Raw genomic sequence first — 27,536 nt, forward strand, 5'->3', positions numbered from 1 at the left:
ACACATAAATATACAGTTATATATACATGATATATTATGAGAAATGCTATTTCATGATAGAAAAAAGGCATAATCTTGAGACATATTATATCAAAGTGTGGTATCGATGTGGACAAGGCCATGGTCGACATCATAGCCAAGTTACCACTACCGACATCAGTCAAACAATTCAGAGGATTACTTGGGCATGCATGGTTTTATCGACGCTTTGCCAAGGACTTTGCCAAGATCGCTCAGCCCATGACCAGATTACTCTAGAATGATGTGCCCTCGGACTTTGATCAAGAATTTCATGAAGCCTTCAAGACTCTGAAGACGCATCTGACCACAATGCCCATCATCAGACCACCTGAGTGGGGCATGCCCTTTGAGCTCATGTGCGATGCGGACGGATATGCGGTGGGAGTTGTAATAGGGCAAAAGATTGGGAAGGAGGGCTTCGTGATTTATTACGCCTCAAAAATTGTGAATGTTACCCAGAGCAACTAGACCACTACCGAGAAGGAGCTCCTCGCCGTGGTATTCCCATTTGAGAAGTTCAAGTCCTATCTCTTTGGGAGCAAGACCGTGGTGTACAAACCATATTGCCCTAAAGTACTTGATGGCGAAAGAGTCCAAACCAAAGTTGATCTGACAAATCCTATTGCTACAAGAGTTTGACATCGAGATCAAGGACAAAAGTGGAGCCCAAAACCAAGTGACGGACCATCTATCCACATACTCCAATTGGTATAAAATCTATTCCTTTTCTATCTATATTCTAACTAATGCGTTAATTTGGGTGAGCACACCGTACGCTCAAAGCGCATGGGAGTGCCTCTCAACAAAATATTGAGTTGGGTATGACACCAACTCATGAAATATGTCAGGATAAAAAAAGTATTAACACTATTGCCCCAAAATGTACATATTATCCTTCCATGATAAGAGTGGTGCACAGGTTAAAAAAAATATTGAGAAATGTGATAAAATGAAAAAAGAGATCCACCAAAGTTAATTTGTTAGGTAATCAATAAATAATTTGTGAGATAAGTTTATTGCATATCGTGTGCGAGACAAGAAAAATACAAGGGTATATATCTTTAAACGAAAAAACATACTTATTATGGACGAATGAAATGACAAAAAGACCATACTTATCATGAACGGAGGAAGTGTAAATATGAGAAGGTGCAAGTAACAAATCTCTTGCATTGATCTAGAAGAAAAAGAATATTAACTTTCTTGAAACATCAGGTTCCCTCAATTAGAACTTGGCTGGGATAGGCATCTTTCATCGACACAATATGAGTTCCAATGAAAATTTGAATTTCCAATTTTTGAATTGATAACAACATAATTATATTTAGACTTCAAATACAACAAGGAGCGTCTGTGCAGCAAGTCAACCTTACATGGTTTTGCTGCACGCTCTAGACAACAGGGACACCAAGGGATCCAACTGAAAGCAATCTTGGTAATATCTGTACCATCAGGTGACGAAACATCAATAATTCCACTACATAGGTTTGAGTACAAGAGATAGAAATGCATACCTCTCCAAGTCTGGAGTTAATTTTCAAAGGAACGAAATCGTCAGCTCTGGTAATGCCAATATTTACAATAGCAGTAGCAGCACCAGCTTCGTGAGCAGCTCTGCACAAATATATGGAAGTATGGTTTCATTTCATGATTGAGAAAGCAACAGGGTTAGGCGGATATAAGTTATCTAAATTAAGGCTTAAACATGGGAAGATCTTTCCATACTACAGGGCCAGCCCTGAAGTCCTTGAATTCCTACATCATTACTCATTTTCATTAAAGTTAAAACCCTTTTCCAACTAGAATGAGCAGTTTTCCAAATAGAATTGTGCAGTTTGTATGATTGCATTATTTGCTTCAAGTATTATTTTCACTATACGTATAGATTAATTATTATCTTATTATGATAACATACTCTCGTTTACATAAATCAATTTTGTAGTGACGCAGAAGTATCCTAGATGATACATAAACCTTGGAAAGCACTAATGATTAAGTCAACTGATATAATCTAGACTGACAACAGATTAGAAAGTTACAGACCATTCCTGACATATGGTCAAAGATTATATGGACATCCACAATGTTGAAATAGACAGAGAAAAATACATAACTTACATGAATATAAAAGACACACCAGCATAAGTTTTACCTAATGAGTCGGAAAGCAGACATCGTCATCAATGAAGAACCAAGTACAAGGAAAGCGTCACATTCTTTCGCAGCTTCTACTGCTCTATCTGATCTACCCTTTGGGACGTTATCACCAAAAAAGACAACCTGAAAAGGTATATCTATGAGAGAGAGAAGGGCACCTGAATTCAATAGCAGCTTAATGATGTAAAACTATGAGGCTAAATTTACAAAACGTTAGCAGCTGAATACAACAATTTTTCACAAAGTTGAGAAGAGTGAAACTAGATAGTATATGAGAGATTTATGTAGTTCATCCAAAATTTGCTACCTCCATGGAAGGAGAGATAATGCAAGTAAATATGAGGTAGATTCTCCTTAGGAAAATGTCCACCCAGAAAGCTATAGCTATCATAAAAAACTGTGGAAAAGAAAACTCACTAAAAGGGTTATTCATTGTTCAGTTAATTGGATCGAGATACCCTTCACACGAACAAAGGTGTTTAAATACAATGCGCCTTTAAAAATTTAAACACTAAGGGTTTTCTTATTACACATAATTCTTTACCTCTTTGATCATTTGACTGTTTCATTTAATAAACTTAGGTTACATATGTCCTTTCACCATTTGATATTTATTTACTTATTTTTGTTATTTTTGTTAAATTACACAAATTTCTTTTGATAAGTCTTAATTGTTATATAAAATAAGGTTATTACTTGTTCAAAAAACATACAAGTACTAACAACAAAAGTAGCATGCAGCACAAACTAGCTCAACGAATACATACTTTAATTTATGCTGCACGGAACAAAGAAATAATACTCAGGGTAGGACCCAAATAACACGTTAAGGAGGTGCTTACATCAGGTTTCAGTATACCATCACATTTCTCACAATTTGGTATATGGAATTCCTCCTCCCAGAACTTCTCATCAATCTCAATATCACCATCAGGCCTTTGCTTCATTCCAAAGCTCTTGTCCGAACGGCTGTCATAATCTAAACTTTCGATTGCTTCTGCCCACTGCAATGACATTAAATATTGTAGCATAAATTTGCAATAGCTAGAGTGATTAATGAATAAGCCTACACGAAGCAAGCAAAGGAAATCTACAAAAAACTTAAAAGTTGTCAGCTTCAGTTTGTGGTCTGCCGTGAAAAGATACATGATGAAGGAGAAGCTTATAAGGAACAGAAAAGATAGAAGAAGCAAGATTTTTCTTAATTATGAGTTTCCTTTATATTGGTAAATTCAGTTAAGCAGCCAGAAAGGAGGTTTACATATCGTGACAAACAGAAGTCACCATAAAACTGCTTATGGACCAAGCAAGAGTTCTTGAGGCTGAGCAAAATCATGCTCCAGAAAATAGTCAGGCAAGATTCAACTAAAGTTGTGGCCATGTTTAGGATTTACCAGGGATGATTCCCTTCTCCTATAACAGAGATGTATGACACTAAAGTTTTAGGGGAACATATTTCATTCTCTGCAGATACTTATGAATGTTATTCTAATTAGATAATCATATGCCGCACTGACTACCACAAAAGCAATACTGACATGACATCACATCGATGGCTAAAATTTCTCCTGAAGTAAAATATATCATCTTAATTACCAAATAATACAACACCATTACATAGATATATATCCAAAGGGCTATAACACTTGTGTATTTATAATATTCTCCCTTGCAATTGCATTCCAACTATAAACTTATAAAAGTGGATTGTCAATAAGAAGAATAATAGGAAGCAAGTGCTTATAATTATTTCAAGTTAGCAACTTCAAATTTTAAAATTTCCTCTCCAGTTGAACATGCATATGTCGAAGTACGCAACTTGTTATCAGATGAAGGATTTGAATAGATCTTGGAAGTGCTGTAGTTCTATCAAGTGGGGAGAAAAGACAAAAAATAACACGTCATTAGGCGGAATAAGCCATGAATTTGAAATTGAAGTGTGAATAAGTATAATATACCCAGAAGCCGGAACAAGGTAAGACATTATACCAAAGCGTAGCCAAGAATGATTTGAGACACCCATGAGGAGTATATGATCTATGAATGAAACAAGCACAGATATAAAATGGATCAACATTTGGCTTACATCTATGACTTGCCCAATTTCCATTAGCCTCTAACATATATTCGAATACCACTAAAGTATACAGTTGAATCATAATTAGAACAATGATGGAGGAAATAATTTCAGATCAAATAATTTTGAAAATAAATTAATAAAATTAACAATAATTATTGAATCAATTTATCGTCATCTTTTATATACTTCAAACTATCAAGTTTTATTTTATAAATGGTTATCAAGGCTAAACTAGTTCAGGGTACAATTTACAAATTTAAAAGCAATATCTAAGCTTCTTTGTTAAACAAAACTACAAAAAAACAGTGTGGATTTCCAAAAGCAACCTTTGGGTTTATAGCCTTCACTTGATCCTGAAATGAGCTTCGAGAAAGAGAAAAGCCACAATTCGTACAAGCAACAATATATACAGTCCCGTGCAACTCTAGAGGATTGCTTCCAGCTCGATGGTGCAACCTGTGATATAGAAATAAAAGTATTGCTAACGCCTGAAGATATGTATGTTTATATGGTTTAGCCAGGTAGTTCAAGTGTAGACCAAACCCTTGCATATAAGCACGATACCAACAGTAAACCCGCCAAAAATTCTTTCTATACTTGAGCAGTCCAGTTATGTTACTAAGTTATGTTCGTTTTAGTATATTTAGCCCTTGGCTTTTACAAGTTATTCTCAACTAGAGCTCAAGTAAATAATACTGATTATAAAAAAAGTAATCATACTTGTAACTCAGTAAGTAATAAAAAGAAAAAGTTAAATAGATGGAAATAACAAGTGCTTGTGGTTAATACTGAAAAAAGGAAGCACTTCTCCAGTGTGTTTTGGGATTGAAAAGGTACAGAATTCATAACAAACATCAAGGATAAAGAATGCGCAATCCAGTACGCTGCTGTTTTTATGCCAATACAAGTAATTACATCATACACATATATATGTGCATAAATAAGTATACACAGCAGACAAGTTGCAGGGTGAGGCGGATTCCTACCATACTGCCTAATAACCTGATATGTTAGAACTTCTACACATAATTAATGTCTAATAAAGTTATAAAAGCGTTACTAACATTAAAACTAGATACCTTGAGTGAATAGCCATTACCGGTCTACATTTTGAGTCATCATAAATTTTACACGCCCGGCTTTCTCAAGAGAAGCTAATGCAATATGTGCAGGCCCTGGTTGTGCTGTAGTAAATTTTCTCCACCCAGCATAACTCCTAGCCCAATACCGTCTTCGGGCACGACTGGACCGCATAAATTCCTATTATTGAAATAGTACATATAAAAACTTAAATATTTGAATCATCTATCTGCAAGTACATCAAAATTCTCACAATTAAAGAGCTTATCAAGGCAAAGAGGATTAAGTAGTATGATAATATGAAAGTAATAGATTTCTAAAACTCTAGTACATCTATGTAAACTGACACACATATACACAGGTGGCCAGTGCAAGTTTAAAATAACAGATTAGTCGTCCAAAATTTCCTTTTCAATTGATTGACAAGACTATTATACGGACCATTGACAACTTATCAAACTATTAGTCTTTAGAACCAAAAGAACAGATAAAAGGGAAATCTCAAAAGCTAGTTTTCATTATTAAGCAACTCTCAGCCTGCTCTAGTAACAAAGGCAGGCCAGAATGCCCAGATGAAGCCATAAATTCTTGTGTTTCCGCCCTTATCCTATAAGAAAGATAATCAAGTTTTTTACAGACAATAGAGAGAGATCAATGATGTTCTTTTATTCCATGCTTGCATCTATCAAGGATGCATGGGAGATTTTAAGATCTAGCCGAAGTAAATAATGAAACAGCACAACTATCATATGAGTCAACTGGCAGTTTACTCACACGCCATAGTTAGTAATACCTCAGACCCAAATGCATAAAGAAGTTGGCAAAATTTAAAAATAAGATAATATAAAGAAAATAAATTATTTGCAAGACATGCTTATATCACCTGGTGAGTGATTGGCCGGAAACCAGTACTATAAGCTCCATTTGGACTGCAAGGATTTAAGATAGAAACCAGTAATCAGATAACATCTGAATAACTTTAACAGATAAGTTTTTGATGTTAAAATGAAATAAGGATAAGCAAGGTAAGAACAAGTTAATGGAATCAAAACAAGTTTGAAAATTTAATATGAAGCTGCATTCCATCTGTTCATTAGAATTCACAATCTGACTGAACCAAACAACACAATGCTCATAGTGGCTATAGAAGAAACCTCCAAGTGGATACCCTAATCACAACTATTACTGCAAATAACATTAGATGTGAACAATAAATTCGGAATTCAACAACTGAATGAATAATATAGGGAAGCTTTGCCACAAGCTCACAGGATCAGAGCAGTTACTTTAAATTCAGAAAAAAAAGACAGTGTATCACAGTTTATGAATTTTGCTTTATGTGGGCTGCATGAGAATAACAAAATGACAGATGACATAGCCATACAAGATAGCTTAGACAATAAAAGAAAAAAGTAAAATCTGCAACTAAATGGCAGAATTGGATGGAAATTAAGTTTAGAAACTACAATAACTAAGAAGCAGAAAGAAAAGAAAGTAAAAAAATCAATGAAACAAATGTCATTCCGGACATAGGGAGTTTTTAATTTGAACTTTTGAAGTATCATGTATTTCAGAAGGGGGGGGGGGGTTAAGTAACATAGAAGAATCTTTATGAGGGGTCATCGTTGATATCTATATATCAGCAGGAAACTTTTATACAAGGTTGTAACATAACCTCCGGTAATCAGGAATCCCACTCTCTGTGCTTATCCCAGCTCCAGTCAAGATAACAAGCCTTGAACTGCAAAACAATCTAAATATTTTCAGATGTTGCACTAGAAAGAAACACATTTAATTTGATCAAGAGATGCTAACATTATGGAAGGAACTTGATGCAATGTAATTCTGCAAATACTTTCATTGACCTACCCAGTCAGGAATGCAATCTAGTCTGAGATATGAACCCACCACAACATAAGTACATATTATGCATCCAAAATAGAAAAATTGTTCTCTCAAACAACGGCACTGGTAAACATAATGAACCTCATAGCAAGCCGACGATTAATGTTGCTTGCCATGATTCAGCAAAATATCTTTTTACAAACTAAAACTTAGATACAGAGATATAATCATATTATTCATATATACATATTTGATATCATTAGCACGAGCAAGAATCTCTTAGGTTGAACAAAAACATGCATAAGCGAATAACAGAACCAACGTGCAGACTAGCCTCTCATACATTAAGACAAGCCTGATTTTCAGTTGGTGACTGATCAAACCAACTTGCTACTTGACTTCTCACATAAATCATCAGGCCAAGTTATATTCAGCAAAATGGAATTACTAGCAATTGCTAGCAAGCTCTGCTTGAAATAAATTAGAGTATTCATTTAACCAATTTCTGAAGGTTTGTTCAAATAATATTAATCTGGAAGAGTTTCATGTAGCTACTCTGGACCTCACTACTCGAACCATTTGTACCTTCTCTTGAAGAACTGAGATAGAAGATTGACATCTTCGTCTCTGGGCGGATCTGCATTTGGAACCATCATTTTGTCTTTTAAGTAATTTGAAGGTAATTCTTTATTCTCCATTGTGGCTCCAGTAGGTGTGATGCGATAAGTATGCACAAACTTGAGAGATCCCTGAAAAGATATCATTCTTGGCCTCCAAAAAGTTTCTTTGTTCATACTAATTGATCGAACGGTTTCTGCCACAAGTAAGGGATATTAGAGAATGATCAGTAAGATGAAGAACAATAACACAATGAGGGAAGACTTGCCAGCTAATAATGTCCTCAGCGACTCTCTTGTACCACCGACTTTCTGCATGTGTAGGAAGACATAACTTACTAGAATATCAACAAAAAGCCTACAGGCTTCTACTCTTCTCATGCAATCTATATCCTTTTAGCAATTCCATATGCACATGGAAACACATTCTCAGGCAATCATAGAGATGCTTGCAACCAATACAAGTGATAGACATCTAGACGTGGAAAGAGGAGCAAGTTTAAACAATAAATTTTGAGTCGGATTATACTCAACTCCAAATGGTATATCTTTCCTTCCCAAATCATGACACAGAGTTGAGGCAACTAAATTTTTCATAAAAGCGTTCAAAAAGACGCAATTTGAAGTAACACACTAAGTTGCCAATATATGTTGTTCTAACTAGAAATTCAGATTCAATGGGGGAAAATCAGTTGAAAGAACTTTACCTATTTCGTTTTCAATTAACTATATCTTGCCACTTCCCATTTATCTTTTCTTTCACCCACTTCCTACTCCATTAATTCAATTTTGACACTTCCCATTTATCTGCACACGCATCGGAAGTTCGCGGAATTACCAGCTGCCCTCCTTAAGAAGTTAAGAGAAATGGAAAATTATAGTCTAAACTTTCGAAGAAAACTATCCCATTCCTCAGATAGTGAGATTTCCCTCGTTCAGTAAACTAATCACGATAATTTAAACGATCATTTGATCTATGAAACATTAATTTTAAACTCTGTTAACATAAATGCAAACAAAGCTGACATGCGCGGAAGAATAATGATGGCACATTTATATTGCTACCGTCGCTCAAGCGAATACTACCATATAATATCCGAGATTTGGCATTCGAAAAACTTTTCGCATTAAATCAAAAGAAAAACAGCAAATAGGAAATACTTGCGGTCTGCTCTGCATCGGAGGGAGAGAGAGACTTACAGAAAAGAAGGGAAGGTGCAGAGAAGCCATTGCCCTGGAGAGTTGAATTATGGTTAGAGGAGAAAGGTGAAACTCATGGGAAGCATCGATGGGTTAGAATTGAAATTGGAATTGTAGTTGCAAAGCAATTGGGCGGTGGGCGGCTTACAGCACGTGCGCTTCTTCAACTATTTTGATCACATAGAGGGACGTTCTATCCCGAATGACCCACAATGTGGTAACGGCTGTGATGAGGCCACGTTGCCCTTCTTTGAAACCATTTTTTGAGCGAAATTTTGAAATAACCAAAATGAAGCATAAAACACCATTTATGGTCACTAATTGAAAAAACGTAAATTTTAGCATTTTTAATGATTTCGGACATTTTTACCCTTAATTAGGCGAACCAGGTAGGATTAGGCACGCGGGTCGCGTGCCGGATCGGGTTAGGTTCAAGATTTTACTTGGTTTTATTTTGGATTTCCATTGACACTTATGGTTTAATTTGGATTTCCGTTGGTACTTTGGCACTAATAGTGCCATAAGTGTGATCACTATTTTTATTAGCAACAAAACCGCAACTCATGCAGCACAATTATAGTAACAAATAGTAAGCAGAGTATCGTCTCCACAGGGACTGAGCTACTCCCTAAATAAACTCTCACAGTAGATAGGGGTGTAAATGAGCCGAGTCGAGTCGAGTCGAGTATTGACATACTCGAGCTCGAGCTCGGTCTATATGTATCAAGCTCGAGCTCGAGCTCGACTCGGTCGAGTTTGAGATTTTTGAGCTCGAGCTCGACTCGATTGCATATTCGATGAGCTCGAGCTCGACTCGGTCCGGCTCGATTATTGAATCTTAATCGAACTCGAGCTCGTTTAGGCTCGGTGAGCTCGAGCTCGTTTAAGCTCGTCTCATACATGCTTCAACAAATTGTATATATTATGAGCTATATTAGTAATTAAGCTATAATATAGGGATAAAATCGTAATTTGTTTGAAAGCTCGATTAGGCTCGCGAGCCTAACGAGTCGAGTATGATGAAACTCGAACTCGGGCTCGATACCTAGTCGAGTAGCTCGAGCTCGAGCTCGACTCGACTTATACCGAGACGATTTCGAGTAATTTTCGAGTCGATCCCGAGTAGCTCGTGAGCTAGCTCGACTCACTTACACCCCTAACAGTAGACAGGCAAACATAAAATGAAGAAAATTTAACTAAAGCTAAATTCAAATAGCAGCAAATAAAATTCAATAGGGAAAATCAAATAATGAAAACAACTGATCCTAAGGTAGTAAATTCATTAACTAAATCCACATAATCAATCTATTAATCATATTAACTAGTTTAATCCAGTTATAATGAGAGTCACTTAATTAATCAATTACTCTCGCTAGAGCAGCAATGATCGTGGATTAGTAAATTCTCTATCTCCGCTAGGTCTCAAGAAAATCTACTAACTCCCAAAAGCACATAAGAATAACTCTCTATGATCAATCTATCTCCGCTAGGTCTCAAGGTTAACATCATATCATCCATTCTTGAATCCGCTAAACAATTATCTCCGCTAGGTCTCAAACCGGATAGCTACACATGCAAACTATTGATCAGATAATTCATACGAATTCAAGCACCAGGAATTATGAATCATAAACTGGAAAGTAAATAGGTATTAACAAATAAATCACATGAATTCAATTAACTACTTACGAACCCTGGAATCAGATAAGAAAACTAGGCAGACATATTGAAATAAAACGGAAACATAATTAAAAAAAATGCAATTGTAAAAACTGAATTATATAAAACCGGAAATAAAACGATTGCAACAGTTTGAATCTTCAATCTTGTAGAAATCCAATCCAAGCCTTCAAAACTGGAAAGCAATAATAATTTAAAGCTAAGAAATTGAAAAACTAAAGTCGGGACCCCTAAATAGGTCGAAAGAGGATCTATATATAGTGTCAGGGTAAAAAATAGAGTTTTAACTAAAAAACAACACTGAAAACGCGTAAGAAAAAAAAAACTCGGACACGCAGCGACCTAGTCGGCGATTACGCGGCGGTCGTCGCCTCCTTCAATAAATCTCTTCATGTGGCGGCGGTTTCCCGGCGGTCGCCGCCAACACACCACAAAATGCCGAATTCTCGATGGTTTTCACGGCGGGCGCCGCCTGGTTGCCGCATCCTTCACAAACTTCCTCATGTGGGCGGCGGTCGCCGGCAGTCCGCCGTCCACTCCACATCTTCATTTTTTCGAGCTCTTCGAGCTCGTTTTTTCGATTTTCGCATCCGAAACACTTGTGACTCGATACTTGGATCTTCAATATTCATATTTAGTTAAAACACTCAAACCTATAACAAAATAGCCAAAACCGAACCTAAACGTAATATCACAAAAGAATATAAAACTTAAACCATATGATTCACAATCAAGCATAATCCTAGCACTTAAACACTCATAAAAACAACGCAAAATGAGTGTTTATCAACTCCCCCAAACTTAAGTCATTGTTCGTCCTCGAATAATGGGAAGAATAAAGTCAATAAACACGAATGGGCAGAAATCTGGATCATAGAAGCCTCAGAAAAACATAGAAAGATAGAATTCTCAAATCCTCAACAATTAAGCACAAAATTCACCAATAAACACAACTTATAGCAAAATCAACCTTGACATTCCAAACAATTGAATCTCACAAGGTATGTGTATCATTCAACTCTCAATTGGTGGAATGGAACGTGTATACTCTCATCGAATTCAATGCAATGTAGATCACTTACCATAAGCTTGCCAATCGTCTACAATCTCCATCGCTAATAGTGTACCAAGACTAAGATCAAAAAGGTCTTTTTCTTCGGGTTTTAATGTAGGGACATTGGTTAAGGTAGCGAAAATATAGGTTAAGTGACTCAATTAAATTAAGAACACCAACCTTATGACTTCACTAATCAAGCATGGAATAAATTTCATCTTCCACCCAACTATATCACCATAAACACTCCAACCAAGGGATTTAATCATCATAATTCAAGACTAGACACTCTTTTATGCTCTTCAACACTATTTTTTCCATAAACAAAGTCGATTTCCAACAAATTTCTCAATAAACACTTGACTTCATACTTTTTTTTCTTTTTTTTCCTTCTTTCAACATTTTTTTTTCTTTTCACAATTTCCTAGAGCTTATAAGAGTAAATAGTAACACAACATCATCCCTTCTTTTCCATGACCCACTATGAACATTCACCACACAGAGATCCCCATATACTACACCACCCCCTATCATCCGGCTAAAGAATAAAAGCTAAATAGGCTCAAAGTGGATAACAAATGATAGTTTATTCGTTAAGGACAATGTTTGGGATAATAATGTGGCTAACAAAATATGGCCTAAAATCATCTTCTAATCATGGGAACAACAACAACCTCAATACATAAACCATAACAAGCTCTAGAAGATCACTACATGCATGACAAAACTTACAATAAAGAATAAATTGTGTATGATATACAATTATGGCTCAAATCCTCACAGGTATATTCAACGTCCAAAAGTCAAGGTTAAAATCACTAAAATATTATGCAAATTAGTTCCAATTATGCTCAAATTATCAACGAAATTTGAATTCCAAGAAATTTTATCACATAAGTCATCATAGGTCTCTCACCAAAAATCAAACGGAGTAATAAACAACTCAAATGCGTCGCAGAAAAGCACCAACCAACATAAACATAATATATCAAGAATATACAGTACAGGCTAGACACCAACACTCTTCGACTACAGACCAAACACGAGCTAAGCAGACTAAAACAAGCAAATAAAAGCAACTAAAACAGAAGAAAATAATGCAAAACATAACTAATCTCCATCTCTCTCCCCCAAACTTATTAAAGAGCAAAAGCTCGAAAATAAATTTGGAGGGAAAAATGGATAAAGATTATGTTATGCATACTTACAGAAACGCAATCAGGAGGTCGGTGGATCACGAAACCGTCGAAAATCGCGCAAAAGCTCCTCCTGCATAGTCATCTGACGCTCTAGCTCAGCTCGCTCATACTCCTCAAATTGCTGTTGGCGGCCAAACTGCTCACGTGTATAAGCATTGAACTCTGTCTGGCGTCGGTCGGCCTCTTGTTGCGCCATCCTAATAGCCATCACGTCGCCACGAAAGACGGTGAACTGGACATCCAATCTACCCATCATATTAGTTAACTCAGCCATGTCATAGTGTCCTCATTCGCCGGTAGCAGCACCTTTATGTCCATGAGGGGGGGGATGCAGCCTCTTCCTCTTCGTCTACCTCTGCCTCGCCCTGTGCTTGCACCCTGTGCTCGCCTCTTCCTGGTCCTGAAAGTGCATGATGAGCAGGAGTGTCCATCTTACAGTTGGCCATATCATAACGACCATTGATCGTGGTGAGCGCAGTGTTGGGCAAGGGAAAGTGATCCCCGTCCCTCTGAACAAACTGGAAAGGCGGATGAGCTCGGGATATCACCCGCATATCGTGCATCCGTCAAGCATGTAATAACGTGTCACCCCGCACAATCGACCATCCCTCCACCTCGGGACAGAAATGTAGGGCAATAGGGGTGAACATCCCTCTTATTGTAATAATGCCCTTGTTGGCTTTGGCGACCTTATACAACTACTGGACCAAGATGTCGGCGAAGCTGATGTGGGTTCTTGTGAGCATGGCATAGATAATATAAAGATCCAATTGGCTCACATTACTGTTCTCCTTGTGGGCGAGAATGGTATGTGCGATGATGTGTTGGACTGCCCGAAAGATCGGGTTTCTGATGCTGCCTTTGAGGTGCCCGATGGGTAGTCACCAACCTCGGGGTGCACCAAATCCTGCCACAACTCCACTGGTCTAAATCCACTGATATGTGTAAAAGTGCAGTCAGTTGGGCACTCAAAGATGTTGTTAATGGCACTCATATCCACATCATGCTCCCAATTGTTGTTAAGCTGGAAGGCCATAGAGTCGGGGTATGTCATCGACACCAATCTCTCATCAAACGTGCTCATCATCTCGAGGGTATCCCTCTCTTATGTGGGCCATCCTCCTACTAAAATGCGGTTCCACCCGATGTTAACAAATAACTGTTGGACGTCTCCATACACCCCTATCTCTTGAAGCACTACCGGATCAACATAATGTGTGGGCTCTATCTTCCGGTGCCACAGTGCCGAGAACTTTGGTCGATCTAACTCCAACATGAGTACCACGCCGTGATACTCCGGCTGATCGGGTGTCAATGGAGCACTTCTTGATCCCGAGGCTCCTCCAATGCTCCCCTTTCGTTTCTTTAGTGGCATTGTTCCTACAAATTTTTTTCAATTAATTCCAATGCACCACCAAAACCAATCAAACCAACAAAAATAAACAAATGAAATCCCTAACTTAGCAAAATCATCATTCAAACTCATCCCCCTAATCCAAAATTCAACTCTTAATCCCCTCAATAACAGGCAAAGTCTCCCCACAAAATGCAATATGGTACTCCTCTGAGCATAATCAAAAACTCCCAAGATAACACTACTCATATAAATCATCAAACAAATAAAAACAAGAACCACCATGAATAATGCCTATTCCCATCATTCATTCAAGCAATTCCAACAAAATTCCACAACAAATTCATAGGCTAGCACCAAAATAAAGCATATATAAGAAATATGAATAAGGAACTCAACTAGTGCCTAGCATGTTTCAATCCACAACAAAACTTCACAAAATAATACACTACACTAACTACTCCAATATCATAGAATCAAGCTAAATCACCAAGCTAAGCTATAACAATAGCCAAAATCTTAGCAAAACTAGCAAGAATAACAATAAAAGCAAAGGATAGAAGTGAGTTACCTTGAATCTTTCGCAATAAAGAGTGAAGAATCAAAAACCCTACACAAAACCCCCAAATTTGAATGTAGATGAAAAAGTAGATGAACACTTAAATTAAACGGATGGAATGGAAGGTTATGATGTGGGTAGGAGATGTGTGGAAGGAATTTGGTGGATTTGAAGTGAGTTGGGAGTAATTTGAGAAAGAAAAAATGAAATTTTCGTGGGGTTTAGAGGTTGAGAGAGATAGGAATTGAAAGAGTGAAGAAAAAAGGGAGAAAAAAGGGCATTTTTTTAAAGAAACCCACAAGCTTGGCGCGGCGGTCAGGCGACGATCGCCACTCTTACCTTTCAAAATGGCCTGGGCTCGGCGGGCGCTGGCAGGTCGTCGAATTCTCGGCGGGGCTCGCGGCGGTCGCCGCCTACTTCACGAATTTCCTTCAATCCGCGGCGGTCGCCGCACTCATCTGCATTTTTTTTAGAAAACAGAAAAACGAGACGAAACAACGAAAAAGAGAAAAAATGAAAAAAAGAAATAAAGCAATAAAAATTGGGTTACCTCCCAACAAGTGCTTAATTTAACGTCTAGAGCTCGACGATACCTCAATCTCATGGGTCGTTGAATTTGACAACTTCAAGACCGCGATCATCATCCGACTTGAAGTAATGCTTGAGACGATGACCATTGATAGTGAAAGTAATGTCATCAGCAGCGAACAACTCATACGTTCCATTCCAATTGCTCTTATGCACCACATACGGCCCCGTCCACCTTGACTGCAGCTTGCCAGGAAACAAACGCAGCTTAGAATTGTATAAGAGAACATCTTGTCCCAGCTTGAACCGGAGAATTCCTACTTGCTCCCGCCCTACGAAGTACGTAATTCTCTCAGCGCCATCACGTACCTCAAGCAAACCCTAGATGACGCATCCGCGGCCGTCTCTCCGAAGAAGAAATTTACCTTCAAGAATAAATCATCGAAGAAAATTTCCGCCCCAGCGCCAGATCAAAAGAATGAAGTCGTTTCTGAACCGAAGAGTAGTAAGATCAATGCTGGATTGGGGAAGGTAGGGTTTAGGGATTTGAACGCTACTCCCGGGTTCAGGAACAAGGATAAAGAGGTATTGGTGAAGGAATTCAAGAGAGGCGAGTTGGATGCTCGAAATGGGGAGTTCACACTGTCGAATTTGAGGGATTGTGAGGTCAGATTGAAGGGTTGTTTGAGGGCAGTGTTTGTGGATAATGTGGTGAAGTGCAAGGTTTATGTTGGGGTGGTTATGGGTTCGGTCTTGATCGATGGAGCAGAAGGGTGCGTGTTTGTGTTGGCCTCGCACCAGATTAGGATTCATAATGCAAAGAATTGTGACTTGTATCTTCGGGTGAGGAGCAGACCTATAATCGAGGTCAGTAACAGCGTTAGGTTTACACCATATTGCTTAAGTTACAAAGGAATGTAGGAGGATTTGGCAGAGGCAAATCTTGATGAGGAGACTGGGAATTGGGCGAATGTGGATGATTTTCGATGGTTGAGGGCACTGCAATATCCTAATTGGTCAGTTTTGCCAGAAGATGAGCGTGTAGGGATGGTGAACATTTCAAATGATGATTGAAGAGGTAATTCTGCTGATTTCAAATCGTTTCCTACTAAACATTTTGGTGGATCAATGTATGGTTGCGAGTTTGATGTTTTAGTCACTCCAATTTTGTTCACAAATCATTATTCAATCTTGTGATTCATGAGCTGCTTGGCCTTATTGAACCTTCAATTTCGTTATCCCTTTTTCTATATGCAGAACAAGGTTTTTGTGCTTCCCAATTTCGCATTTATTTTTTGATAAATTAACAATATTAAATAAAGAAATTTAAAGGCCCCACCACAAGGGATTCGAACCCAAGACTTTTGACCCAGACAAGGGCGTAACCCAGACAAGTTTCATTTGACCTCGGGACGCTACCCAGACAGGCCTTACATTACATGCTCCGGAACACATCCAACAAGCACTCTTATAACGTCTCTTAGTTAGTACCCGATGGAGATCAACCCACCAGGTCAGCTAACGAGTGTACATAATTCTCAAATAACGTGTTAGGCCATAAGAGAACCTCGAACGATTCGTTGTGGCGAGCCTTAAACAGAGCAGAGTGCACATAAACATTTTATCGGATAAACAGTTTGCATTTAATTGAATAAACAATTTGCATTTCATTGAAACATTTAGAGCTTAATAACTCATTCATACTTTATACATTTGGAAAGTAAGCCCACCTGATTAGGCAATGCCTGCAGTTTTACTCATAACTCTGAATCGGAATAGCGACGCTAATTCTCCTGAACCACAAAGCCTACAAGAAATCTATTCTTAATAGGTCTCTCGAATGTAATCTTAAGTCATAGTGAAGTGCTTAACATTTTATGATTCACCAAGTCGGGTTTTCAAAATTTAATCATAAATACTTGAAAATTTAAATTCTGAGCTAAGGACACCAACAATATCCTTGTTCGATTTTCTTTGATGATTGGATTTATGAAAAACCAATTTAAATCATAAATACTCTTATTGCACAAATACTTAATGCAAATCATTTCATGCTTAATCATATAATAAGTAATTACACCATATATGTACATAATAATATTATTATGCAATTCATTCTTTAACATAAATAATTAAACTAATTAATAGTCTAATTAAATAATAAATTTAGGCCTAAATCAATAATCTAATTAAAGAAATTAATTGGCAGCCCAATAATTTAAATAGTGCAGCCCACATTCTTTAAAATGATTCAGACCCAAGAGTTTAATTAAAATGGTGTGGCCCAAACACAAATTAATTCTGCAGCCCAAACTTTAATAATTCCGTCCCAAAACAGATGGCCCAACACCCCAACCCTATTCCTCTTCTTCCGCTTCACACTCACAACTCACAAGAAAGGTTTCAATCTCTCTGAGCACCAAAACTCGCCCTCTCTCTAATCTCTCTCAAACCTTACTGAATCCGGCCCTCTCTCAAAACCTCGCCGCCACGGCTCCTCCTCCGGCGACGAACGCCGCCAGCCACTCCTCTCCCGACTCCCTCGACTCTATTTCACTCAAGGTCGGCCACACACACACGGACCAACACACGCCGCCCCTCACCCGACTCCCTTCATCTTCTCCCTCATCTCCGGCCACACCGGCGCCCCATATCCCTCTCTTTCTCGGCGGCAGCAACCGCCGCCACGGTCACCGCCTCATCTCCCTTACCCCTCTGCTCTCGCCTCCTCTCTGACCCAGAACGGCGACGGTGAGGGACTCCGCCGTCTGAGCCCTAGCCCCAATCACGGCTCCTCTCAATTTCTGGCAACGACGCCGCCCCTACGCAGCGCTGCCTCCATCCGTTCTCCCTCATCTCAAAGCCTCGCCGGACAGACTACAGCAGCAGCCGTGCCACCACAGTCGACGCCCGGTCTCCCTCCATCTCTTCCCTCTGAACTCCGGTGATAAAACAAAGCCCTGAGGCTGTTGCCCACCTTCCCTGACTCGGCTCAGCAGCTACAACAACACCCATCCGACTCAACTCGGTACCCACCGACTCAGTTCGACTCAAGCATCACAAAATAGAGTTCAAAAGCTAAAATCCAGATTATTCAAGTCAAAGTTCTTTTCTTTAAAACTATTTGTGAAGTTGTCATTCCTTTTGAAATCTTTGTTCTGCTATACACAAAATATACACATATGCAGCTGTTAATTCATGTACGGCATTTTGGTTTCATTTGAAATATATGTGTATATATATCGAGATGTGTGTTATAGCTGAAATTAGAACTGAAGTTACAGAAATTTAAAAGTTAAAAACCTTTGGAAAACTTGCTGATGTTTGGTTGCTTGAAATTTGGTGGAGGCTGGAATTAGCTCAGCACTTGAAACTCCTCTTTCTTGCGAAATGTTGATTGAATTTGTGAGAAATGAACAAGGATGGATTGGTTTTGCAGAGAGTGTTTTGTGATGATGTTAAAGGGGCATAGTTGGTAAAAAGTAAGGGGTGATGGTAAGTTTGGACTTTGAAATTATACAAAACTACTGTTTTTTGATTTGTCCGTTTACCGCATTATATCGTGTTACTAATGTTTCTATCGTCCCAATGTCGTTTGTATTGAGGCAAATTATAATAATGACGATACCTCGGTGTTTATTCGTTCACTGAACTGATTGCCATGATAGGGATGCGAGTGTTTGAGATAGTATATGTCTGCATTAAATTTCTTTTATTGATGCTTTGAATAGTTTATGATTTCATACTTTTGTTGTTTTTGAATTTGTTAGTGGAGTTTTTCTCATAATCTCTTGCTGTTCACATTCCAGGTTAACGAATACGCACTATTGGCTTTATTTTGCTGAAGAAAAATGTTCGGAAGCAACCGTAAGTTCTGTTTCCCTTAACTTAGTCGGTTCTTATTTGATTGTTTTGTATTGCCACATTGGTTGTTCTCCTCTATTATCTTCCTGTGGATAACTCTCCGCTTTTTACCTTTGAATATATCCCTTGACAACAAATTCCTAAATTAAATCTGTTATATGGTTAGATAATGATAATGACATTGGTTACTTGAGATCAAATGTTTAATTTTTTTATTTGAGATATGGGAGAGTACACAATTAAAAATATTTTATATGTTCCTGGGTTATGCTTGTACATCCTGATTTTTTCTGGGTTATGCTTGTACATCCTGATTTTTCCTTTGTTCTGTTACAGTTTTTGGGCAGTCATCTAGTTTTTATTAAAACCCATGCCGTCCACCTTTAGGACTGTTTTTGGTGGACGGAGGGAGTATTTTTTTATTTCTTTTTCTTTTTCTCTATTTATAAAAATTGTAGTATAATTTAACTAATGATAAAATATTTTAAAAAATATAATATTAAATTAAAAATTATAATAAGGGCTTTACTTTAGTATATATTATGTTAAAAATAGATTTAAAATAAAAATATAGAAGTTAAAAGGCTCAAACTAATTTTTTTATCTCTCTTGTTATTTTTGGATATTATCTTTTATGTTTTGGTTTATTTTATTTTCTTCAATTTTTATACTTTTATTTTATTTAATTAATTTTATTTTAATTTTAATTTCTTTTATTCATAGCAAAAATGACATCAATATATATATATATTTATATATATATATAAAAACGGATGTTTTAACAAACAGTTTTAACGGATGATTTTTAGTGATAGTTTTTTTTTTATAATAATTTTTTGCTACTCCAAAATGCCTATTTTTCTTTCACAATTCACACTCATTCTTTCTTTTTTTTGTTTTCGCTTTTTTTCTTTTTCTTTTCAATTATAATGTAATTTAACTAATGACTAAATATTCAATACACATATCAAATTAATAGATTTAAAATAAAAATATAGAAGTTAAAAGGCTCAAACTAATTTTTTTTATCTCTCGTTATTTTTGGATATTATCTTTTATGTTTTGGTTTATTTTATTTTCTTCAATTTTTATACTTTTATTTTATTTTATTTTATTTTAATTTTAATTTCTTTTATTCATAGCAAAAATATAACATCAATATATATATATATATATATATATATATATATATATATAATAACGGATGATTTTTAGTGTTAGTTTTTTTTTATAATAATTTTTTGCTACTCCAAAATGCCCATTTTTCTTTCACAATTCATACTCATTCTTGCTTTTTTTGCGCTTTTTTTTCTTTTTCTTTTCAATCACAATGTAATTTAACTAATGACTAAATATTCAATATACATATCAAATTAAAGATTATGACAATAGCTTCAATTTGATATATATTATATAATAAATTAATTTAAAATTAATAGTTAGAAGTTTTAAAAGAAATTATTTTCTTAATTCTCTCTCTTATTATTTTAACATTTTATTTATTTTTATTATAGAATATGGTATAAAGATATTTTTTACGATGCATCGAACATATTGTCTTGCTCTTGCTTGATGAACACAAGTGAATGATTTGACTACTTAAATTTTATAATTTACAACTTACAAGTGAATCATTCTTAATTAATTAATTAATTATGTAATTTAATTTTAATTTTTTTTTTACTATTTTAGATAACTATAACGATTCCCGTGCATCGCACGGGATAGCGATACTAGTACTATATTATTTTGATAACTTGCTTAGTCGGTCTTATATGGACTGTGAAATTTAGCATAACGAATCCTCATGTATAAATCTCCAATTTCTTTTTTTTTTTTTTTTAATTTTTTTCTAATTTATAAAAAGAAATATAAGCTCGTTTTAGTGCATTGAGCAAATACAAATGTTAGTGCTAGTATATAAATATATATAGAAATAGAATAATTGGCACATTAATTTGGAGTTGAATTGTTGGAAAAATTCAATTTCAGGTCAGTGAAATAAAAGAGCTGCAGCCGGAACACCACTTTCCAGCACGGCGAAATGGAAGACAAAAAACAATCGTCGTATGATTCCAGCGCCGTTGCTCTTGAGCAGAAGCACGCGGCGATGCTGGAGCGTCTCGCCAACCGCCAACAGTCCCGCGCCACCGCAAAGCCTGAGCCTAACTCATCCGGATCCACAAAATCGTTCCTGTCTCAGTTCTCGCAATCAAAGCTCTCAATCGAAGCCCAAATCTCCCGGATCCAAACACAGCCGGACCTGCCTAAAAAAACCGACCTGGAGGCGATCTCCCTCGAAATCTCCGCCCTCGAGAAGCTGGTCGCGGAGAATTCCTACTTGCTCCCGCCCTACGAAGTACGTAATTCCCTCAGCGCCATCACGTACCTCAGGCAAACCCTAGATGACGCATCCGCGGCCGTCGCTCCGAAGAAGAAATTCGCCTTCAAGAATAAATCATCGAAGAAGAGTGCCGCCCCAGCGCCAGATCAGAAGAATGAAGTCGTTTCTGAACCGGAGAGTAGTAAGATCAATGCTGGATTCGGGGAGGTAGGGTTTAGGGATTTGAGCGCTGCTCCCGGGTTCAGGAACAAGGATAAAGAGGTATTGGTGAAGGAATTCAAGAGAGGCGAGCTGGATGCTCGAAATGGGGAGTTCACACTATCGAATTTGAGGGATTGTGAGGTCAGATTGAAGGGTTGTTTGAGGGCAGTGTTTGTGGATAATGTGGTGAAGTGCAAGGTTTATGTTGGGGTGGTTATGGGTTCGGTCTTGATCGAGGGAGCAGAAGGGTGCTTGTTCGTGTTGGCCTCGCACCAGATCAGGATTCATAAGGCAAAGAATTGTGACTTGTATCTTCGGGTGAGGAGCAGACCTATAATAGAGGACAGTAATGGCGTTAGGTTTGCGCCATATTGCTTAAGTTACAGAGGAATGGAGGAGGATTTGGCAGAGGCAAATCTTGATGAGGAGACTGGGAATTGGGCGAATGTGGATGATTTTCGATGGTTGAGGGCACTGCAATCTCCTAATTGGTCAGTTTTGCCAGAAGATGAGCGTGTAGGGATGGTGAACATTTCAAATGATGATTGAAGAGGTAATTCTGCCGATTTCAAATCGTTTCCTACTAAACATTTTGGTGGATCAATGTATGGTTGCGAGTTTGATGTTTTAGTCACTCCAATTTTGTTCACAAATCATTATTCAATCTTGTGATTCATGAGCTGCCTGGCCTTATTGAACCTTCAGTTTCGTTATCCCTTTTTCTATATGCAGAACAAGGTTTTTGTGCTTCCCAATTTCGCATTTATTTTTTGATAAATTAACAATATTAAATAAAGAAATTTAAAGGCCCCACCACAAGGGATTCGAACCCAAGACTTTTGACCTTAGGGAGACGATGGGAGGAATGGGTTGGGGTTTTGATTTCATTTTTCTTTCTTTCCAGATTTTAAACAGGTTTTGAAAGTACAAGGATATTTTTGTAAAGTGTTTACAATTATTATTAACCTTTGCTTAAGCAAAATGGTTATTTTAATATTTGCCAAGCTTTGAGAAATATTAGTCCAACAGAAGCTCACAGTCGCTGAAAAATGGCGACATCATCCAAATTCAAGCCGTTGTCGATTGCGATCCTTCTACTGTTTCTCTGCAATGCGATCGCCTCAAGTGCGTCCGGTTCTTCCTATACCACTATGCACACCAACAATTGGGCTTTTCTTGTCTGTACCTCCCGCTTCTGGTATTGTACCTTTCCTTCACTCAACCTGTATGCCTTGATTTATTCGATTTCGGCCGAGGTACTGAAAACAAAGCTTGAGAATTTTTATAACGGAACCTTAGAATTAGTAGGCGAGTTATTGGAGCTCTTACTGTATGCTTTGTTTTGTAGAAAATTGTAAAAAAAAAGATCTTTTCATAAGGAATATTTGTTGTTGGTGGATCAGTACATAAGTGAAGAGAATGAATTTTTTGTGGTAACCATAAATGTTGGCTGTATGGTCGAATTACTGGGTTTGATGTTGAGGGTAAAGCAAATCGAACGCTAGATTTATTACTAATTCTTTTGAACTGTTATAGTTGTGTTTCTAGTTTCTACATTGTTGTTATTGCAGCTTGTTCATATAATCAGCATTTAATTCAATTTTGCTAAAAATCTATCCTTCAGTTTTAATTATCGGCATATGGCCAATACTTTATCCTTGTACAGGTAATCGGGGTCTATTCTTCCTCCCGTGCTTGTCTTGGTTTTTTATTTGTTGTCGTTGACGTGTCAAAACGAATTATATAATGATTTTTACTTATTTTTTAATTGGCTTTTTGTCTTAAGAACGGTGAAACGATTAGGAATTCCAGATGAGAGGATAATTCTCATGCTGGCTGATGATATAGCTTGCAATGCTTGGAACAAGTATCCTGCCCAGGTCTTCAACAATGAAAACCACCGTCTCAACTTGTATGGGGACAATGTGGAGGTGGGTTCAAACTTTTAGTATGTAAACAGTAAACCATTGGACATCGCATGTCATGACACGAATTATCATTAACTCTAAAACATTTTTAGAGTATTCATCTTTCATTTAGGCAGAACTTGTTTGCTTTTTCACGATCAATTTCATAAGAAGAGCATGTAAGACAGACTGTTTCACTTTAATATCATAATCCTGCTTCTCTCGAAAACGATATGTTTGATTGTTTATTCTGAAATCTTTTTTGCAAATACTAGGTAGACTATCGAGGTTATGAAGTGACTGTTGAAAACTTTTTGCGAATATTGACTGGGCGTCATGAACAGCAGTTCCTAGGTCAAAACGACTGCTAAGTGATGAAGGCAGTCATATACTTCTTTACATGACTGGGCATGGCGGGGATGAGTTTATGAAATTTCAAGACTCAGAGGAGCTTCAGAGCCATGATTTAGCTGATGCAGTGAAACAAATGAAGGAAAAGCGCAGGTATCCTGATATCATATGACTAAGGAGTATTATAGTTACATATATTTTCCCAATGTTTGCTTTTGCAACACGGCTAAGAACTGGAGAGAAGCATAATTGCATAAAACATCTGCTGTTTGATTCAGTTTTTGAGCCTTTCTGTAACAAGGGAATGTCATGTTGAGTTAAACTAGTTTCTTTTTTCTGTAAATGTAATTGACCTGTAAGATCAGATTTTCTATCACTCTGGATTTTAATGAGTGCTTTCTTGTTTCTATTCTGACTTTCAGATTTAAAGAGTTGCTAATAATGGTAGATACTTGCCAGGCTGCCACTCTATTTTCCCAGGTGAGTTATTGTTTCCTACAGTTTTGCCTGATATTTGTGTGTGTGTTTTTTATTTTATATAGTGTTGCAACTTCTACCTTTACCAAAGCACTATGAACGGGCATCTACTTTCTTGTCATGCTAGTTGTAGTTGTTCATATACTAAGGGCTCTGTTCATTGCTCGGCAGCTACAATCACTTGGTGTTTTGGCTATTGGAAGTAGCAAGAAGGGAGAAAATTCATACTCACACCACTTGGACTCAGATGTAAGTATTAATATTTTACCTGCGTTGTGCATGAGGGATGGTATTGGTATTTCTAGAAGATGTTAAATTGCAGTTATTTTTTATTCTTTCGTATAGTAAATGTACTTTTTCCAGGATTTTTTGGTTTTTACTGTTTCTTTTGTTCTTTTCTTGCAGGTTGGTGCATCTGTTGTTGATCGATTTACATTTTATACTCTTGCCTTCTTTGAGAGGTTAAATATGTATGACAATGCCTCATTGAGCAGGTATACATAATGAGCATTTCGGTTTTGCAGGACCATTCTTACTTTGGATTTTTCGCTTAATTATGAGATCCCAATTTGTTGTGTTATGATGTCTCCATTACTGATAATAACTTTTAAGTTGACCCACTTTGTTTTGCAGTCTTTTCAATTCGTACAATCCAAATACATTGATGTCAACTGCATATTATCGAACTGATTTATACCAACGGCTGTTAGAGGAGGTATATAGAATACAGATATTGGTTTTGTATGTGGTTCTTCTTTTTGGTTTTACTGTGGTGCAGTGTGATAAGAGACCTGTAGAATCTTCCCTTGCTTCTCTTTCCATCTTCATTTAACTTGCCTGTCCTTTGATCTATATAAGTCATGAGTGGCTTTTTTCTATTCTACACGTTTTAAATAATATTCAAGTCCTTAGAGGAACTTGCAGGATTTGGGGTATCTAAAATCTTGATATGTGGAATCCAATCACAGATTTTTCAGCATATGCCCCAAAAGTGGCCGAATTTATCACAACAGCCTATGTGAAGACAAATATCTTTGTGGTCAAATGGCTATTATAGACATCCAAATAACTTTGTTTTGACCCTCCTGCTGATTTAGGTACCGGTTACCAACTTCTTTGGTTCTGTCATGGAAACCATCCATACGGATTCACCTTATCGTGCCTTCTCAGGCCGATACTACAGAAAGTCTACAACTGAGATGCCTTCAGATCAATCAGGTTGGGGGAACTGAAGGACATTAGAAGATTCAGATGTTCCAGAAGAATTGACCCTAAACTAAATGTGCGACCTCTATATACTTGCTAGTGCATGATGGCTGTTTTTTTACTCTTGCTGTTTTACCACCATAATTTTCTGAAAGTGAGGGTTTTGTGTTGCAGGCTAAACAAGTCAGTTGCCCATTTACACACACTTGGAATACAATTCTGGGCCGGATGGAAAAGATAAAGCAAATAGATAGTTTAGTTAACTATGGTTTAGCGTTGATGTTCCCAATTGTGACCCTCTCATCTTGGCTTTCCTACTGAAGGTAAGAAACATCATAGCCTGAGCGTCCCCCTTCAAGGAACATTTTATTCTAATGCATATTACATTACTTTTATATCTCATTTAAGCTCGACATAGATCCTGCTTACTTTCTTCAATGTGTTGATTGTTGATCAAATGTTACGTCGTAGATTGGTTAAGAATCTTGGTGGTCTCATCAGGATTCTGGATGCTAGACTCCTACAATAATTCTTGATACAACTTTTTCTATCTTCTGTTTTAACACCATAAAGTCGTACGTTTACCATTTGTGATATTTCGGTTATATGCTGCTGTACATCACATGTCTTTATATCATACACCTTTTTATCACAGACAAGGGCTTCTTGTTTACTTTGGCATATATTTATAGTTTGATCTTTTCCTCCCGCCTACAGAAAAGCCATTAAAATTTTGGTTTTCTTGGTTTTCGCAGTTCTTTAACTGAGCCATCCGTTTGCTCATCCTAACGTTTGATCTTGTAAATAATACTCCCTCCGTCCACGAAATGAGTACCCATTTGTGGACGGCACGGGTTTTAAGAAATGTATGAAATGTAGCGTGAATAGTTTAAGGGTCCCACTTTTTGAGTGTATTAATTAAAGAGATGTGTGGGGTACACTTGCCAAAAAGGGAAATGGGCACTCATTTCGTGGACGGACGAAAAAGGAAATATGGGTACTCATTTCATGGACGGAGGGAGTATTTACTTGCCATGTAGTAAAGTTTAATGATGTCTTATGATTACAATCTCCATTTGCAGTATTCCATTCTTTAATATTATCCTCCTATATATGGAAATACAGGAGAAGCATAGAGGCTCGAGATGGACGATTGTTCACTCAAAACTAGAAACACGACCTGATCACAGAGGTGCTACGACAAATGAGTTTGGAAGGCTGAATTCTGTTCTTGACAAGTGACACTGAGTTTCGAGCTGTCAAGCTAACTAAAGGCATCTTGATTTTGATCATGGATATGAGTCAGAGCTGCTTTCTTCTGCTAACACCCAAAGAAAGTTATGTGAAGTTTGTCCTTGTATATTAAACAACTTCTTAGATGCATTTATACTGATGAAGAGCAATTGTGGATTTGAATTTGGTGGTTTTATCCAAAACTGGTGTGGTGCTGATGATTATATACACCTTGAGCACTTGGAAATTGTTGTGCATTGTGTTTAAATCTCGGTGTTCCGTAGTTCCATGTATGTATTGAATTTTGATGAAATGAAATATGAGGTGAGTGCTTGTGTAACAATTGAATAATGATGTAAGATCTTTATTTTGTGGTGGATTTCGAATTTGTGAATTGAGAAAATTTTATTTATTCACTAGTGATAAATTTTTAGAAACTTCAAGTGGATTACGTTAAGCTGAGGAATGACACTGGTTGAAATCGAACTGTGATTCTTTTTGGTTTCTTATATATTTTGCTAGAAGGTTGACATGTAAATTACTCCCATTGTCTATCAAATAATTTTCTACTTTTCTTTT

General features: G+C 37.1%; 2 protein-coding genes and 2 pseudogenes across 11 annotated transcripts; 3 read left to right on the forward strand and 1 right to left on the reverse strand.

Moving 5' to 3' along the window:
• Positions 1 to 1,175: 1,175 nt before the first annotated feature.
• Positions 1,176 to 18,798, reverse strand: LOC130990017 (NAD-dependent protein deacylase SRT2). 5 transcript variants are annotated; one of them, XM_057914213.1, is made up of 13 exons: positions 18,678 to 18,798; positions 17,105 to 17,181; positions 12,943 to 14,313; positions 8,070 to 8,112; positions 7,769 to 7,997; positions 7,014 to 7,079; positions 6,222 to 6,267; positions 5,358 to 5,518; positions 4,585 to 4,714; positions 3,021 to 3,182; positions 2,174 to 2,301; positions 1,536 to 1,635; positions 1,176 to 1,463 (listed from the first exon to the last, which is right to left on the reverse strand). In XM_057914213.1, the coding sequence occupies exons 5-13, from the start codon at positions 7,975 to 7,977 to the stop codon at positions 1,413 to 1,415; spliced, it is 1,053 nt and encodes a 350-aa protein (XP_057770196.1). In that variant the 5' UTR covers positions 7,978 to 7,997; positions 8,070 to 8,112; positions 12,943 to 14,313; positions 17,105 to 17,181; positions 18,678 to 18,798; the 3' UTR covers positions 1,176 to 1,412. The 5 variants fall into 5 exon arrangements, with proteins under 5 accessions (XP_057770196.1, XP_057770194.1, XP_057770195.1 ...); XM_057914211.1 differs by lacking the exons at positions 12,943 to 14,313; positions 17,105 to 17,181; positions 18,678 to 18,798 and adding exons at positions 8,508 to 8,649; positions 9,001 to 9,153; XM_057914212.1 differs by lacking the exons at positions 17,105 to 17,181; positions 18,678 to 18,798 and having other exon boundaries at positions 12,943 to 14,675.
• LOC130991036 (tubulin-folding cofactor C-like) lies at positions 15,516 to 17,097 on the forward strand (annotated as a pseudogene).
• Positions 17,747 to 23,707, forward strand: LOC130990018 (tubulin-folding cofactor C-like). Of its 6 annotated transcripts, none has more exons than XM_057914219.1 (4): positions 17,747 to 18,402; positions 19,184 to 19,241; positions 21,231 to 22,336; positions 23,570 to 23,707. In XM_057914219.1, the coding sequence occupies exon 3, from the start codon at positions 21,283 to 21,285 to the stop codon at positions 22,330 to 22,332; it is 1,050 nt and encodes a 349-aa protein (XP_057770202.1). In that variant the 5' UTR covers positions 17,747 to 18,402; positions 19,184 to 19,241; positions 21,231 to 21,282; the 3' UTR covers positions 22,333 to 22,336; positions 23,570 to 23,707. The 6 variants fall into 6 exon arrangements, with proteins under 6 accessions (XP_057770202.1, XP_057770201.1, XP_057770204.1 ...); XM_057914218.1 differs by lacking the exon at positions 23,570 to 23,707 and adding an exon at positions 22,813 to 23,563; XM_057914221.1 differs by lacking the exon at positions 23,570 to 23,707 and adding an exon at positions 22,688 to 22,813.
• On the forward strand, positions 23,424 to 27,351 carry LOC130991037 (GPI-anchor transamidase-like; annotated as a pseudogene).
• Positions 27,352 to 27,536: the final 185 nt, after the last annotated feature.

The sequence above is a fragment of the Salvia miltiorrhiza genome, chromosome 6, assembly GCF_028751815.1.
Source record: "Salvia miltiorrhiza cultivar Shanhuang (shh) chromosome 6, IMPLAD_Smil_shh, whole genome shotgun sequence".
Lineage (NCBI taxonomy): Eukaryota > Viridiplantae > Streptophyta > Magnoliopsida > Lamiales > Lamiaceae > Salvia > Salvia miltiorrhiza.